At 40.3% G+C, this 16,422-nt stretch overlaps 1 protein-coding gene across 3 annotated transcripts in view; it reads left to right on the top strand.

The window, feature by feature from the left end:
* RALGAPA1 (Ral GTPase activating protein catalytic subunit alpha 1) overlaps nt 1-16,422 on the top strand; it is a 238,317-nt gene that overhangs the window by 136,996 nt on the left and 84,899 nt on the right. For all 3 annotated transcript variants that reach the window (XM_042445432.1, XM_042445431.1, XM_042445430.1), the window contains one exon: nt 14,223-14,333. In XM_042445432.1, coding sequence (XP_042301366.1) covers nt 14,223-14,333 — 111 coding nt within the window. The remainder of the gene's footprint in view (nt 1-14,222; nt 14,334-16,422) is intronic.

The raw sequence follows: 16,422 nt of genomic DNA, 5'->3' as shown, positions 1-16,422 counted from the left end.
CTAGGAGTGACCAAAGAACACCCATCTTAAAATCTCTTCCCTGGCTGCTTATTAATTTCCAGGCACAGTACAAGGTGTTGGTTATAACCTTTAAAGCCTTACATGGCTTGGGTCCAACCTATTTGAGGGATCGCCTGCTTCCATATAATCCGCCCCATACCCTCAGGTCCTCTGGGAGGAATGTATTGCAGCCTTTAAAAACCATACTAACTGCTACCTCCCAGAGGGTCTTCTCTGCAATTGCTCCCAAACTATGGAACGGTCTGCCGGACGAGATCTGTCAAATTGCCAGCTTAGACAGCTTTTAAAAAGCTGTCAAGACGGATCTCTTCCGGCAGGCCTTTCCTGAATAAAAGTGCCCGGCCACAGAATGACTGCCCCCCCACATCATGTATCAGCCCACCGCTCTGTCCTCGCTGTATTTTTATTGTGTTTTTAATAGATGTTTTAAATTGTAACTTGTTTAATCCTGTTTTAAGGGGGGGAATTTGGGACATAAATTTGTAAATGTGGATTTTAACGTGTTGTAAGCTGCTTTGATTGTCTTGTCACAGAAAAGCGGGATATAAATAAAAGTTTTATTTTATTATTATTATTATTATTATTAGAACTAGAGTAGATTCTGTCTCTATAGAATGAAGTAGCTCTATTGATATGCTATCTGTTCCTGGTTGTTTATTTCTCCCTTGTGCTCTGAATTCATTTTCCAATTTCTAAAATAGTAGGTTCATCTTCAAATGGTTCTTCCTTGAATGAATCTGTCATCCTTTCATCTTTTTTATATAGTTCTGTGTACTGTTTCCATTATCATTTTTATTTGTCCTTAATCATTTAATGTATTCCTATGCTGGTCATCAAGCATCCCCACTCTTCGCTTAAATTTCCCATTGATTTGCCCAATCTTGTGGAAGAGGCCTCTTGTTCTTCCTTTTTTGTTGTGATCTTCTGTTTCTCTGTAGTGATTATTATAGTAGTTCTTCCGTGTCTCCGGGCACATGTCACTGAACAATTGCATTAGTTTTTGCTTCTCATCTGTCTTTAACTGTTTAAAAAGTTTCATCTGTCATCCATGGAGGCTTCTCTTTCTTTTTGGTTGCAAATAGTGTCTTTTTACATTCCTTCCTGACAGTGTCCCTGGTTTCAGTTCAGAGTTTTTCTGGCTCCCAGTCAACTAGGTTTAATAGCGCATTTTTTTTTTTTACATTATCTTTAAATTCTTCAGGTTGTGTTTTGGCAGGATGGTTAGTTTAGCATTCTTTGTTGTTGATGATGTTGTTATTGTCATGTACCTTCAAGTCATTTCCCATTTCTGCCGACCCTAAGGCAAACCTATCATAGGGTTCTCTTGGCAAGATTTGTTCAGAGGAGGTTCGCCATTGCCTTGCCCTGAGGCTGAGAGCATGTAACTTGTCAAAGGTCACCCAGTGGGTTTCATGGCTGAGCTGGGAATTGAACCCTGGTCTCCACAGTCATAGTCCAGCACTCAAACCACTATGCAATCTGCCACAAGCTGCTCCTGATCTTATTTGTACAGAGAGAGTAAAGGTTCTCCTTCCAATTATGTAGTCTATTTGATTTCTGTATTCGTCATTGTATGAGTTCCATGTATACAGTCACCTCTTTGATTCTTCAAAGAATGTGTTTGTGTTGCCCTCCAAAATTCAATCAATAGCTTTCCTGTTTCGTTTGTTAATCCTAGGCCTAATTTCTTACATTCTTTGATTTTCGTATGTTTCCTACTTCTGCATTTCAATTACCTATGATTAACAACAAGGCCTGTTTGGTATGTGATGGATTTCCTCCTGGACTCCAGCACGCACTCTCAGTTTCTTCTTCTTTTGCCTTTGTAATTGGAACATAAATTGGATTGTGGTTATATTGATGGGTTTTCCCTGAAGTCTATTGACCTAATTTGGTCAGACTTTGCATTATATCCTTTGACTGTTCATCCTACATCTGTTCTCACTATTAATGCCACCCTATTTCTTCTTAGATTTTTATTTCTTGAGTAAAACCCTGTGTAAATTATGTGATTCAAAATGTCCCATTCCTGTCCATTTTATCTCACTCACCCTGATTATGGCAATGTTTATGTATGCCATTTCTTGTTTTACTATATCTGGCTTTCCCTGATTCATACTTCTCACATTCCATGTTCCTATGTGTTGTGCAGCTTTGGACTTTCCTTTCACCTTTGAGCACGTGAACAGCTGAATGTCCTTTTGACTTGAATCTGTTGTGTCATTAGCCACAGCACTACTTGTATTGTCTTATACTGTACCCCAGTGGCTCATTGAGTGCCATCTCCCTTGTGAGTTTCATCTTGTGTCACTATTTCTTGTTTCATTCTAGATTGTCTCATCACATGGTTTCCATGGTAAAAGACATTTAAAAGAAGTTTGCCATGTCTCCTTGTGCACAGTACTAACAAATGTTAACTGAGGTGCACTGCTGTTGCCTCTGAGAGATTCTCCACCAAAGTCACCCCTCACTACTGCCCAATAGCCATTTGGCACATTACAATCCAGAGCTGCTTTTCACATGTACCTCTGTATGTTGTGTTGTATGCCTTCAAGTAATTTCCGACTTACGGTGACCATAAGGCAAAACATAATAGGTTCTCCACTGAAAGCATGAGTAAGATTGCTGTTAACTATTAATCCTCACAATTCCAGTAAATTTGTTAATTATATATAGGCCTACATTAATATTATTTGAAGGGTGGTGTATACTGTATACACCAATTTTAGCTATTGTGTCTCTGGATCTTATTTTGCAGAACTATATAATGGGTTCAGTAACAAAAAGGTTTAAGAACTCGCTTTCCAGATAATGCTATTTGTGGGTTCTAACATTTTTGTTAGGTAAAACACCATGGTCTGTTCTATTATAAATGTTTTCTTTTAATAGAAAGCAGTTGATACTCCAGGTTGGTTTACTTAAGTCATGTCATGGAGTGAGTATGCTTTCTCTTGTCTAAACTTTCAACAGTGGTTCAACTTTACCTATTGCTTAAAAAATGGTTCAAGCAATAGAGTCTTTCTGTACCATGGATAAGGTTTTGTAATAACTCAGAACCCAAGCTACTTTGGAGTGGCACATAACATAGCCTCTAACTGCAGGAATAATGATTGAGATCTTTGTGCTGAGGCTTTCAATATGGTCACGATACAAAAGTTGTGGCTTCACACTGTCTAGAGGAAATAAACACTGCCTGTACTTTGACAGAGCAGCTTGGTTGGAGTTCAGGAAGTGTTGTTGCATCTCTTATAGGTCTGCAATTTGCTTTTGTCAGCTATCATTCCATTTCAATAGTGTGCTTACTATACTTGTCAATAACACTGACATGAAACATAACATTTAGTACCTATGCTCATTCATGTCTCTCTGCAAGAAAAATAACCTATCCAAGAGTCTCTGAATAAGGTGCTCTCTCTGGCTTCCAAACAAGAGACCAAGGTGTTTTTCTTCTGGATACATACTGTATTTATTTCTAACCTGCCCTGTATCAAAAGTTCTGAGGATAGCTTAAAAGTAAAATGAATACAGACAGGCTAAAACAATTTAAACCAGTAGGAATATTTTAAATTAACTGAGAACATACTAAATATAAATGCAAATTTAAAACAAATTTAATGGATTAAAACAATTTAAAACTCTCCATTAGCATTTGAGAGAAATCAGTGAGGCTCAAAGGCTTTGATAAAATTTAACTATACTTCTTAAATATATTTGTAAGTCATTGCTTCAATAAGTCAAATCTGATCCCCTTGCAGGAGGGAAATAGAGGTTTTCATAAAATAGATGTGAGAAAAGCATGCATATTTTTAAATTAAATAAGTTGATTACTTGATGACTAAGTTTGTGCAAATGGTTAGCTGTAAAATTTAGAGTATATATATAAAATAGTAAATACTTTCTCCTGGGAAACACATTTGCCTTTGACATGTAGCTTGACCTTCACATGGAATAAAACATCCTCTCCTCTCTTCCTCCCAAAGTGGAGGCATCTAATTGCTGACAATCTGGCTTCATAATGCTGTTTCCATTGTCAATATTTTTCTTATTTACCTTTAAACTCAGCAACACAGTATTGTTAGATATACATCTCCAGCTTCTTCTTTTATTGTCTGTGTTGTGTAGCATATGTTTGTTACAAATCCAGTTTCTGAAGGACACCTCCAGTTATCTACATTTGATTTTGGTTCCTGTGATCATGTTGTTTGAGCATCTGAGTTTTTTTTCTTTGATGTTCATTGTAATATGTTGGAAGCCACCCAAGTCCTTAATGTGTATTCTGCCTGCTGCATTCTGCTTTCCCATTTCTTCAAACGCCTTTGGTACAGCATAAGAGGCTTTGTCATTAAGACAAGTGTTTCAGTGTTAGGTTTACAATACCAGTTATGATCTTGTAGCTAAAAGAAGAAGAAGAGTTAGATGTTTTGTGTGTTTTTGTTGCAGTAGCACTTGCACATGTTTACTAATCACTCTCTCCATTTGCCAAAGTAAAAAATATATATATATAACATTTAAAAATGTAAACATTAAAAATGATTAAAAATTAAAGTTGAGTCTTGGTTATTCCATGGTGTCGGTGGTACTATGAAAATACTAACATTGGTTTGCAAAATGGTCTAATCCAGTGTCATGTTACCACTTCACTCTAGTGTGGTGGAACTTTCTTAGCTATCTGTTCTGAAAGTTTTTTCAGCTCTCTAGAGCAGGTTTTGAGGGCACACTGGAGGAGGCAGGAAAAGGGCCTCCTGATTCTCCTGTCTTAATGGCTCTTGCTCAGTGTGCTTTATGTTTACAAAAACCATGTTTTGTTGTTGTTGTTTGCTGTCAGGTCAGCTTCAACCTAGGGCAACTTTGTGAATATGAAACCTAGAGAGCACTAGTTCTCAATTGCCCTGCTCAAGTCTTGCAAACTTAGGGCTGTGGCTTTATTCATCAAATTGTTCCATCTGTATTGTCGCCTTTCTCTTTTCCCACTCTTTCCTACTGTACTAAGCATTTTTATCTTTTCTGGTGAGTCATGTCATCCAATGATACATCCAAAGTATTACAGTCTCATCTGGCCTTCTAGTGAGAGTTCAAGAGTGAGTTGCTTTAGGACTCATTCATTTGTCTTTTTAGTAGCCTATAGTATCCATGGGGCTCTCATCAAGCACAACATTTCAAATGTGTTGCTTTTCTTCCTGTCAGCTTTCATCACAGTCCAGTTTTCACAACCATACATAGAAATAGGAAATAGTATGATACGTATTATTCCGACCTTGGTATTTAATTACATCTCTTTATACTTGGAAATCTTCTGCTGCTGCATCGACACTGTAGAAACAATCCAGTTTGGCCCCACTTTAACTGCCATAGCTCAATGCTGTGAAATTCTATGGATTGTAGTTTGTTGTGGCAACAGCACTCTCAAACAGAGAAGGATAAATATCTAAAAAAACCCTACAAATCCCAGAATTCCATAGCATTGAGCCATAGAAGTTAAAGTTGTGTCAGCCTGGATTATTTCTGCAGTGTAATGCAGCCTTAGTCATCTTCTGGTTTTTTGACTATGGTCTTGAATTAGGTTGATAAGTGAGCCAAGGTATTAAAAAAAACTTTAACTATTTCTATATCTTTATTATCCACTGTATGTAAATTATCTGTGGTCATTATTTTTGTTTTCTTAATAATCCAGCTGTAACCTTGTTTTTGGACTTTGTTCTTCAATTTTCACTAGGAGCCATTCTAGGGCTTTACTGTTTAATGCAGTTGTTATCTGCATATCTTAAAATACTGGTGTTACTTACCCCAATTTTTATTCCTCTGCGTCTAATCCTGCTTGCCACATGATATGTTCTGTATATAATTTAGATATGGTAATAAAATACAGTCTTGTCTGAGCTCTTGCCAATAAGTAAACGTTCTATTTCTCCATATTGTGTCCTGGCTGTGACCATTTGTCTAGAGTACAAGTTATGCATCAGGACAATCAGATGTTGTGACATGCCTGTTTCTTCTAGAGTGAGCCATAATTTGCCATGAGCTACATAATCAGAGACTTTGCTGTGTTTGATTTTCTTCTGAAATTCTTTGGTTCCATTATCCAATATATGTTTGCAATGTGATTCCCTAGTGCTGCTTCCTTTTTTGAATCCAGCTGTGACATCTGCCATTTCCCATTCCTATCTGGTAGAAGTCTTTCTTTTAAAAGCCTGATCATCTTTGCTTGAATGGGAGATCAATTCAGTACTCTAATGGTTATTGTGTTTCCTAATATTCCCTTCCTTAGGGATGGGGATGTATTCCAAGTATTCCATGCAATCCATACATTATGAGGTTATTCCCCACACGCCATCTGACTAGGCCGGAGTCCAAGATTCTTTTTCTGTTATGTCTGTTGACTTCCTTACTTTCTCTATTAGTTTTTGTTATTTCCTTCTTTGCCAGCTCAATGTGTTTTTTCCTTCACCCACACACATTAAATTGAGGAGCAATTAATATTAAGAAATGGAGGAAAATCATAAAAAGAGAAGGGCTATGGGCAATGAGGCAAACAGATAGACATGGTTTTATGTTTGGAGAAAAAAAAAACAAAGGGGACCAATCACCAGATCCTGTAATTTGAGTCTAAAGAGCTGTGCAGAGCAGCACTTTGTGCTGGCTTGGGGGCGGAGTCAGGGCATAGTGTCTACACAATGCACACCCTGGCTCTGCCCCCAGGGCGGCGTGATGCATCACGGTGCTCCTCTGGCACCGCATACATATGGCACCGCATACATATGCCGCCAAGCTGCAGGAACACAGCTATAGCACCCTTTGCAGGATGCAAAAAGGAGCAACTTTTTGCGGCTCCTTTTTCGCCCTGCAAAGGCCAAATTGGGGCCATGGTGTGCGGTTGCCTTGGCCCTGATCTGGCTGTAACAGGGGCGGCTATGTGTACAGTCCCGAACTCATTAACTGCTACCCAGCACTTTGCAGGTCTAGAAAATAATAAGATTGCCCAAAATCAGACGATTGCTAGCAACTGGGTCTCTGAAATTAAAGAGGATGGATTATTAAAAATAATTTTTATTACTTCAAGTGAGTCAGAGGACATGATAGTGCTTCCTCTGCCACAGAAAAAGAAAAGGGAAGGAAGCAGAGGCAGATGGCAGAGAATGAAATGTTTAAAAGACTAAATAAATAAATAAGTTAAACAAAAAAATGTTTTTAAAAATCTGAGTATACACGTCAGGAACTCATGGTTCTGTTCAAGAGAAAATCATTTCATGCTGCCATGTTGAGAATGGACTTTCCAAAACAGAGGAGAAGAATTTACAGGCAGAAGCACCCATTGGGAAGGCAAATGGAGCTTCTGCGCAGTTGCAGCAGATGAGTGGCAGTTCAGAGCAGCAGCAGTAGACAGGAATAGAATGCTACAGGATTCTAAAGACACAACATTTTTTCATAGTGCATTTAAAAACACTTCTAAGGTTGTGCTGCCAACTTCACAACCTGCTTCACAGAATCAACAGCAAAGTAATAGTGCACCTTATAATTAGCATCAATTTACAATTCATGATTCAAGACTCAGTAAGCAAAGAAATTAATTCAGTTTTAATGTAACAAAATGAATTGCAATTTAATAGCAATAGCAAGTACATTTCTTGCTATTGCTGTTGTGGCACTTATCAATGCACTTAAGTACTCCCTAAGCAGTTTACAAATTGTAAGCTAATTGCCCCCAACAATCTGGGTACTCATTTTAGCGACCTCGGAAGGATGCAAGCCTGAGTCAAACTTGAGCCCTTTCGCTGGTATTGAACTCGCAAACCTATGATTTGTGAGTGAGTGGCTGCAGTACAGGCATTTAACCACTGCGGCACCAGGGCTTTTCATAATACAGTAGTAGGTCAAGCATCAAATATGATGAATTACAGTTTAATGAAATATCTAATGAATTTTAAATTAATTTTACAAATTAATTTTAAAAACCAGACTCAATCACATAATTTATTTACAATGAATTATAACAAAAACTTTCAAAAATTGATGAATTTAGTACCAGACAGTACAGAGGCTAGAGTGCAAGCACAAGTAATTTAGCAGATTCAAACAGGAAGAATAGGAGTAGTAGGAACAAAGCATGAAATCAACAGTGATAGAGAAGTAATTGGGTGAAAAAGTGCATGAAAAAATGAAAACACTTAGGAGATATTGAAGCCTTTTCAGTCAGAAATGTAAGATTACAGTAGAAAACAAAGAAATATATCATTCACAAAATAGCAGTGAAGAAGGTGATACTGATGCAGATACAGATGATAAATTACATAGTTTTTTTGCGGTGAAGAAATTTAAGAGACTTTTAAAAGAGTGATCTAAAGATTAAGCATAGAAAGTGACCAAAATGGAACACATGTAATCACAAAGGATGACTGTGGAATGCACCAGTTTTAAAGAAGCCATTGCCGAAGGTCTTTAGGGAAGTAATAGACTTAAAATAGGATACCCCATTAAATATTAAGGAATTCTATGTTACAGCCAAAAGTTGTATTTGTATAAAAAGGTGGATATGGAATTCCCTAAAGTGTTTCTAGTGGATAGCCCAATCATAGTGCTTATTTGAGGGGGCATTGTCCCTAATTTAGAACTGAGACAGTGCTAAAGAAGATGCACAAGGCTTCAGGCTTAGTAATTTGGAATTCTCTGTGGACTCTATGGTGCATTACAGACTGCCGAAAAGCGGCGGCCTGTACCCGCCCCTTTCCCTGGGGTATCGGGGCCTCAGCTGCCAGACCGGCAGCCTCCGAGGCCCCGATCCGCCGCTTTCCAGGCTGCGGGGAAGCGGCAAAAGGCCACTTCCCCGCAGCCTGGAAAGGGTTGTCCTTGGGGCAACCCATGGCGGCGGGGAGGAGGAGAAAGGGGCCGCTTGGCCCCTTTCTCCCTTGTGTTGCTGGCTGCAGCCATCTGAAGGCTGCACCCAGCGACGCAAAGCTCCTTCCTGCTCCGCACAAAGGGCGCATTAAGCGCCCTCACGCGGAGCGACGATGTCATGTCCGCACCGCCCCGTATAGAGGCGGTGCGGTCGTGCCGTCATCATGGTGGCCCCCATGTAGATGGGGTGCCGCCATTTTGTACGGACTCAGTCCGTACTATGGTTAGGGGGGTGCGGAAGCACCGCATCTTCCTAACCCTAGTACGGACAGACTCCGTACTTAAAGGCCCGTCTGTAACAGGCCAGAGACTCAAATAAAGGGGTTATCCTGCACTGTCACTCTGCCTCTTTTGGAGTGTTCTATAGCCTTATGAAGAATTTTGGCTGTAGCCCCGCCCACCTCTACCAGCCCTATATAAGGGGCTTCCTTTTGAAACCTGCTAGTTCCTTTTTGTCTGGCACTGCAGCTGCCTCATTAGGAACAGCATTCATGTGCTTGGATTATAAAATGTCTTCTGCAGTCAATTGTCGATGTGAGCTTTGAGCCACGCTAGCTCTTGGGACTTTTTTGGTACTGCTGACTTATTTTAAGAAGTGCATTGAATGCAGAGCTAAGATTCCAGGCCGAGATGGGCATTTGAGATCCCTTCAGTGTTTGGTCAAGTCCCATGTCGTTGCCTTATATGTACACAGTACAGCATTTTCACTGCAGGCCAGATGTAACAGAGACCATTGCCCTAAAGCTCATCGATATGAGCAGGCCTTGAAACCACAAAAGCCTGTGTGTCATGAGTAGCCTTCAACCAAGAGACATAGCAGGCCCTTGGCATTGATCCCCAGCGTCGAAGAAGTCAGAATTGAGTATGGAGAAGGAGGCCTCAGTCCCAGCGATGTCAGTACCGCTAAACGGAAGGCCCCAAGTACATTGCTGTATGCATGCTAAGGACACCCAAGATGTTACTGTGGACAAGTCATTTCATTGTTAGTCAACCATAAGTAGATCTCTCGAAACTGAAAAGCAGGCTGGCTTGAAATACAAGCATAAGACAAAGAAGAGATAGAAAACACTCTTCTCCTTGGCCTTCTTCTTATTTGTCTGAAGCTATGGCTGTACCTGAGCCATCTACTTATCTTCAAGGCGTTGCCTCAGAGAAAGTTTTTCATGGGGACATTATGTCTCCCTTGCTGGCTTCTCCAAAACAGAACTGTACAATGGTGTCAGAAACCATTTTCATTCAGGACAGAAGGTTGTTTGACCATGTTTTCGAAGGAGAAATACAAGAATCGTTTGTTATTACAGTTACAGCTTTTCCTTCCCCAGCTCAAGTTTCAATTTGAGAGAAACCTCTGCCAGTGATTCCATATCTGTGTTAGCACAGACACTGGCACCATTCCAGGTTTTGCTCTTATTCCAGATTGAACACTGATTCAGCTTCCTTCTATTGGTATTACCGAAGTAGATGACACCATTGGTCCCATCCACAGACTGTTCATAGCTGTTGATACCGTGGCTATAATAGATACAGGTCTACTTCCTGTGAATCCTGCTATTCTGAGATGATGATGATGATGATAATAATGATGATAATGATGATAATGATAATAATACGTTTTATTTGTATTTTCCCATTTCTCCCGATGGATCGAAGTGGGATTACAATCAGGGTATATAATACAACAATACAGATACAAATGCAATTACAAACAATTCCAGTAACAATTATTAAAAACAAAGTATAAAAACAGTCATCTGTCTAAAAACATGCAATATGCAATCCTAATTAGCATCTTGAGGTAGGCTCCTGTTTGTGAATGATTTTCTATTACATAGAGTCAGGGGGGTATGCTAATTGGAAGAGGTGAGTTTTCAGCGCCTTCTTGAAGGCATCCAGGCTAGATATAAGTCAGATCTCTTTTGTAAATGCTCTTTGGTGAGTAGTTGTTAGTCTCACCTTGGGATGCTCGAGTAGATACTTCTCAGTTGTTCTGAGAGTGCAGGGCGGATTGTGCAGGGAGAGGCGTTCCCTCAAGTAACTCGGGCCCAAGCCATGTAGGGTTTTAAAGGTAATAACCAACAGTTTGTATTGGGCCCGGAAGCGAATTGGCAGCCAGTGAAGAGATTTTAATACAGGTGTTATGTGGTTTGACCTTGAGGTTCCAGCGACCAATCTGGCTGCAGCATTTTGGACTAGCTGAAGCTTCCGAACTTGGTACAAAGGTAGCCCCATGTAGAGCGCATTACAGAAATCTAAGCAGCAGGTTACTAGTGAGTGTACTACAGTTTCAAGGTCTTTTTGGTCCAGGCAGGGATGCAGTTGGCATATCAGCCGAAGCTGGTACCAAGCACTCCTGGCCATCGCATCCACTTGAGATGATAACTGTAGAGATGAGTCCAGGAGTACTCCCAAACTGTGAACTTTGTCCTTTAGGGGAAGTGTGACCCCGTCCAGGACTGGATGGCAAATTTCCCTGCCTGGACTTGGGGTGCCTATCACGAGTACCTCTGTTTTCTCTGGATTCAGCTTGAGTTTGTTTTCCCTCATCCAGCCAGTTCTTCTTCTATTGGTGACATCGTTCTGTGTGCCATACTTGCCACTATAGGAACCAGGCTTCCTCTACACGACCTTCCACGCACAAGAGACAGCATTCGGACCATGTGCACTCTGCTGCCCTGGCCTCCATTCAGCAAAGTTGAGCATCTGTTGACCAGAATCATTTTAAGCATACTGTGTTTCAAGCCAGGCCTTGTCTCAGCCAGCTCAAGCCCAGGATACTAAACTGGGTATGAAGGGAATAGACCATCTGTCTTTCTTCAATGTATGGGACTGACAGCTCTGGTTCTAATTCAGTGTTGTGCTAACTAGAAAGTCTCCTCTGATTAAGTAAGGAGGCATGGACCCTTGCTCCCCAATTGATGATATCAAGTTGTTTGTCAGTCAGATGCTCCACATGGCCAAGTCTCTCAACAAGGTCCAGCAACAACTCAATCAGACTGAGGATCTAGTTTTCCAGCAGATCCATTTGCAATGGAAACCCAATACAGTTTTCCAGCAGATCCTGCAGCTTTACCAACACTTCCGTATCTTACTCAGAACATTTGGAAGTCTTGGTCAGCACTACCATCTGTTCAATCCACTTCCAGCAAGTTAGAGACCTGACGAAAGTCATCACCAAGCTGTGTCGGGACTGAGCGAGGTTATGACAGGACTTTCCTTATATGCTGTGGTTACCTTTACCTCTTATCCATTGAAGGCCACTAGTAATTGATATCTGTCCTGCTTTGCCCCTTTAACACTTTCTCTAAGTGTATAAGGGCTAGGGTCCCAAATGTCTTCCCCAAACCAATTTACAGTTGCCCCTCCAAATTTCCAGCTTTGACTTTTGTGGATATGATTATTTGTGATTTTGATTAATATGTTCTCTGTAGGAATCTCTAAGTCCTCTAGCGCAACCATGCCAGAGGTTGACCATAGAGTTCTCTCTAGGCATTTGTAATCCTCCAGCGTGATTCCTTGGTCTATTTCTGGCAGATGTTGACCATAGAGTTGCATTGGAGGACCTGAAGATTCCTAGAAAAGTGTTGTCTCTGGTAAAAAGAATAGTGTTCTTTTATTTGCAGTGTTTCCACATTCATGGGGATCCTTCACCCCTAACCCCAGAGAATGTGGGGGGACCACTGTAATATCTTAGGTAGCGTGCTTGTCTTCGTCTGAGTGGAGACTTCTATTATAAAACATAAACAGTAACTTTATTAAATAACATAAAGCAAGAAAGTATCTTACATGGACTACTTCATCTTAGTGTGGTTACATTAACATACTCCTGCAGGCTTATCACAGTCCCTGCTAGACTTTCTTAAATCACTCCCTCTCCTAGTCAGAATCCCTCTTTGACTCTCACTGATTCCCAGTCATATTCCTTATCTGATTCTAACTGAAGAATATCTGTCAGTCACTAACTCCCATTTTTATACATTCTAATTCCTTCTCAGTCCCTCTCACAGTCTCCCTGTACTGTGATTGTCGGCCAAGAAGCCAAGCCTGACTATCAGCTCTATCACAGAGGTGCATCCTGATTGCCTCATGGTGGCCAAGGCAGTAGTGGTTCACATATCTTGTTCACCTATCCCAAAGAGAGTAAGTTCAGTTGCCACACAAACTAGTTCTCCTGACAATGTACAACACCCAGGTCAAACACACAGATCTCAATACTCTCCACCTGTTGGCATGGAGGATCCTGCCCTAGATGCACCAGTTGCAGAGAGAGAAGTTATTGGTGCTGCCCATTGACCTTTGACCAGGTGGTCCTATTACTAGTGGAAGATATTTGTTTCCTTTCTACTTCTACTGTCTGGTTGCTGTGGCTGAGACTACTGTCATGCGTGTGTTGGACATTTTACTGTTCTTTTCGATCAAGGTCTTTTATTTTTATTTAGTTGTCATTCCAGCACATTTTCAGTCTCTTGGTAAGACTTCTTGTTTTACACACCCTTTGATTAGTTTTCTTTAAAGGATACAAAGACCTTCATCCTCTGGTGTTGGGGCCAACACCCCATTGGGTTTTTGGTCTTGATGCTTGGCCAGCTTTGTGGGAGACCCTTTTGCTTCAATGGTAACTTGTGATCTGTGGCTGCTGTCATGGAAGACTGCCTTCATATTTACCATTGTGACTGCTGAGAGAATTGTTAAGCTTTGGGCCCTGAGGGTGAATGACCCGTATCTTCAGTTCCATCCATACAGGGTTGTGCTGTGAGCTGACATCATCTTCTTGTTAAAGGCGGTGTCATCCTTTCATTTGAACCAAGACATTGTTTTACCTTCCTTATTTCAAAACCCCACTTTGGACTGTAAAATACATTGGTGTCACCTTAACACACAGAGGGCATTGGCCTTGTATGTGGACAGGACTGCAGCCTTTCTTACTGATCCCAAACTAGTCTCTTCCAACTGTTATGATTCTGTGAGGGTCCTGGAACCAAACCTTAGTGGATACCAAGAGCCCACTGTGTGGTGGTCAGCTTGAGATCATTATTTATTTTTGTTTGCAATCCACAATTGTTAACTGTACTTCTGTAGACTTTGATGTCCATCTGTTTAGGTCTTAGATGTAAAATGAAATTATCAGTTTCAGATTTAAAGCTGTTCAAGAAATAGATAATACGTTTTATTTATCTCTTGACAAGGGGCTGTTTTCTCTTTGAGTTTTTCATTATCTTCTGATTGTGTAACAGTAGTGAACTGGTAATCTGTCACATAGTCTATCCTAATATTGAGATCAATTTATTTATAAACCTTTTCTGTGTTTTTTTCAGTTTCCAAATAAAACAGTGGCACATGTTGCTTGTAATATGCTTAATATGCTGATTCATTATGCAGATAGACTGCAAATGTACCAAGCTGATTCACCATTAAAAATTATTCAAGTAAGTAAAATAACTAATATTTGAATTTTATATATATCTAATGCTCTTTAGAAATATGATTCACAAGATTTTCACGCTGGCAAAAGTTAAGTATGTATATCACAAATACCTTTTTGCAAATTCTCCTATATGGTTTGTTGTGATCAGAATGCATTTGCATTTTATGCATTTGTCATGTTAGCCCTGTCAAGGATGAATAAAGGAGAGAGTATGAAGAAGAATCTGGCATTAATTTTTAAAATATTATTGACAGGCAAGGCTTCAATTCTAATAGGTTTCTTCATATTATATAATGCATAGTTTTATTGAAAATCTAGTCTGTTTTATGAATCACATTCATTTTACCACCTAGGTTTCCACAAACTTTAAATTCATTCAAAGGAACAAATACCTATAATGACCTGAAAAGTCACTATGTACAGAAAGATTTGCTGTTTAATTTTACTGCCCAGCTGAAAACTTGGCAGAGCTCCTTCAGAAGGAAGTCACAGTATGCCACTGAATTTTTCTGAAACAACATTACCCTTGAGCAGAATTAAATGTAGTTCTGTGAATCTTTAAAGATTAGTTTGTTTGTTTGTTTTACATAGTATAGTCTCTGTGGCTACATTCTGAATGGGGAGAAGAATATTTTAACCCATCTCTTTCCCTTTCTTTAAAAAGAAAAGAAAAGAAAATTGTCTGCTCCCAAGCTGGTCTGGGTGTTTGTATTGATCAGTAGTGAGGAATATTAAGCCGGGCCAGGGGGAATCTTACCAGAAAAATGGCATGAGGTCTTAGCAGAGAAATATTACGATTATGAAGCCTTTCTTCCTCTTCTAGCTTTCAAGTTTGCAGTCTCATTGACTGCAGTATAACTGAACCAAAATGTCTAAAAAGAATCACAATATTCAATATATATTCAATTACCTTCCGTTAGTTTTTATGAACAGTAAAGCCTACAGTAATTCCCTACTGGTCATGTGTCTGCAAATTTTGGAAAGTCGTGTATATATGACCTCAAGTAGTGTAGGACAGTGAGGATAACTATACTTTGTCCTGCGTTCTCAATAAAAATATGTCAAATATTTAGAAAACCAGCCATAGATGTCCTTTATCTGTGGTTGTAAATACTGTTGAAGAGAATATATTAGACAGTTCTGATCAAAGTAATTTAATATAGTGATTCACATCCTCTAGCTCTCTAAATATTTTGAACTTCACCTTCAAAAAGTCGTAGTCATTATGGTCATGCATTCTGGAGTTTAAGTCCAAAACAGAGCAGTGCTTCTCAGTCCGTTCAGTGTGGGTGTCCAGCTATTTACAGTATTTTCCCCCTAATATGCCAGGGATTAGCACTAGATTTGTGCCCAATGGGTACAGCTGTTTCTTTCTTTCCTGAAACTTGCTAGGGACTAATAGCCAGTGGATCAGGAATAGGCACTTTGGGTAGCACTGTTCTAAAGGACCAGAGGCCCTATACAGACCAGCACTGTGTGCTGGCCTGTGGGCAGAGTTAGGGTGCAGCACCTGCACACTGGACACCCTAACCCCAGGGCACCATTTTGGCGCACACCTGTCTACATGGCGCGCGCCATCATGATGCCCCTCTGATGCTGCATCCACATGATGAAGCACTGAAGGGATGTCATAAAGCTGTGCCACCGCAGGTATGGTGCACCTTGGAGGGTGCAAAAAGGATCTGCTTTTTGTGGCTCCTTTTTGCGCTCTCCAGAGGCCATATCAGAGCCGCGGTTTGAGGTTGCTGCAGTCCTGATCCAGCCAGTAAAGCCCCAGAGTTTGAGAACCACCAGTTTAATACATCAGATAGCATTTTTAAAGTATACTTTAACTCTTATTTATATAGCTTTAAATGCAAGTAATATTTATGTAGTCTATGGCGGGATACAAACTGCCACTTTGCGGCGCTTCCCCGCCGCCGCCGTTTGCTCCGCACGGGAGCCGCAGCAGCCAAACCGCACGGCTCCCGCACGGACCGAAAAAGAAGCTCCAAAATGGAGCTTCTTTTTGAGTCGCGTTTGTGACGTAGCGAGGCGCCAGAAATATCCTTTCTGTTCTGCATAATAGTTTGCCTAAGAAACTGTTTTTG

This window comes from Sceloporus undulatus, chromosome 1 (assembly GCF_019175285.1).
Source record: "Sceloporus undulatus isolate JIND9_A2432 ecotype Alabama chromosome 1, SceUnd_v1.1, whole genome shotgun sequence".
Classification (NCBI taxonomy): Eukaryota; Metazoa; Chordata; class Lepidosauria; order Squamata; family Phrynosomatidae; genus Sceloporus; species Sceloporus undulatus.
This window is presented reverse-complemented; position numbering and strand designations above follow the sequence as displayed.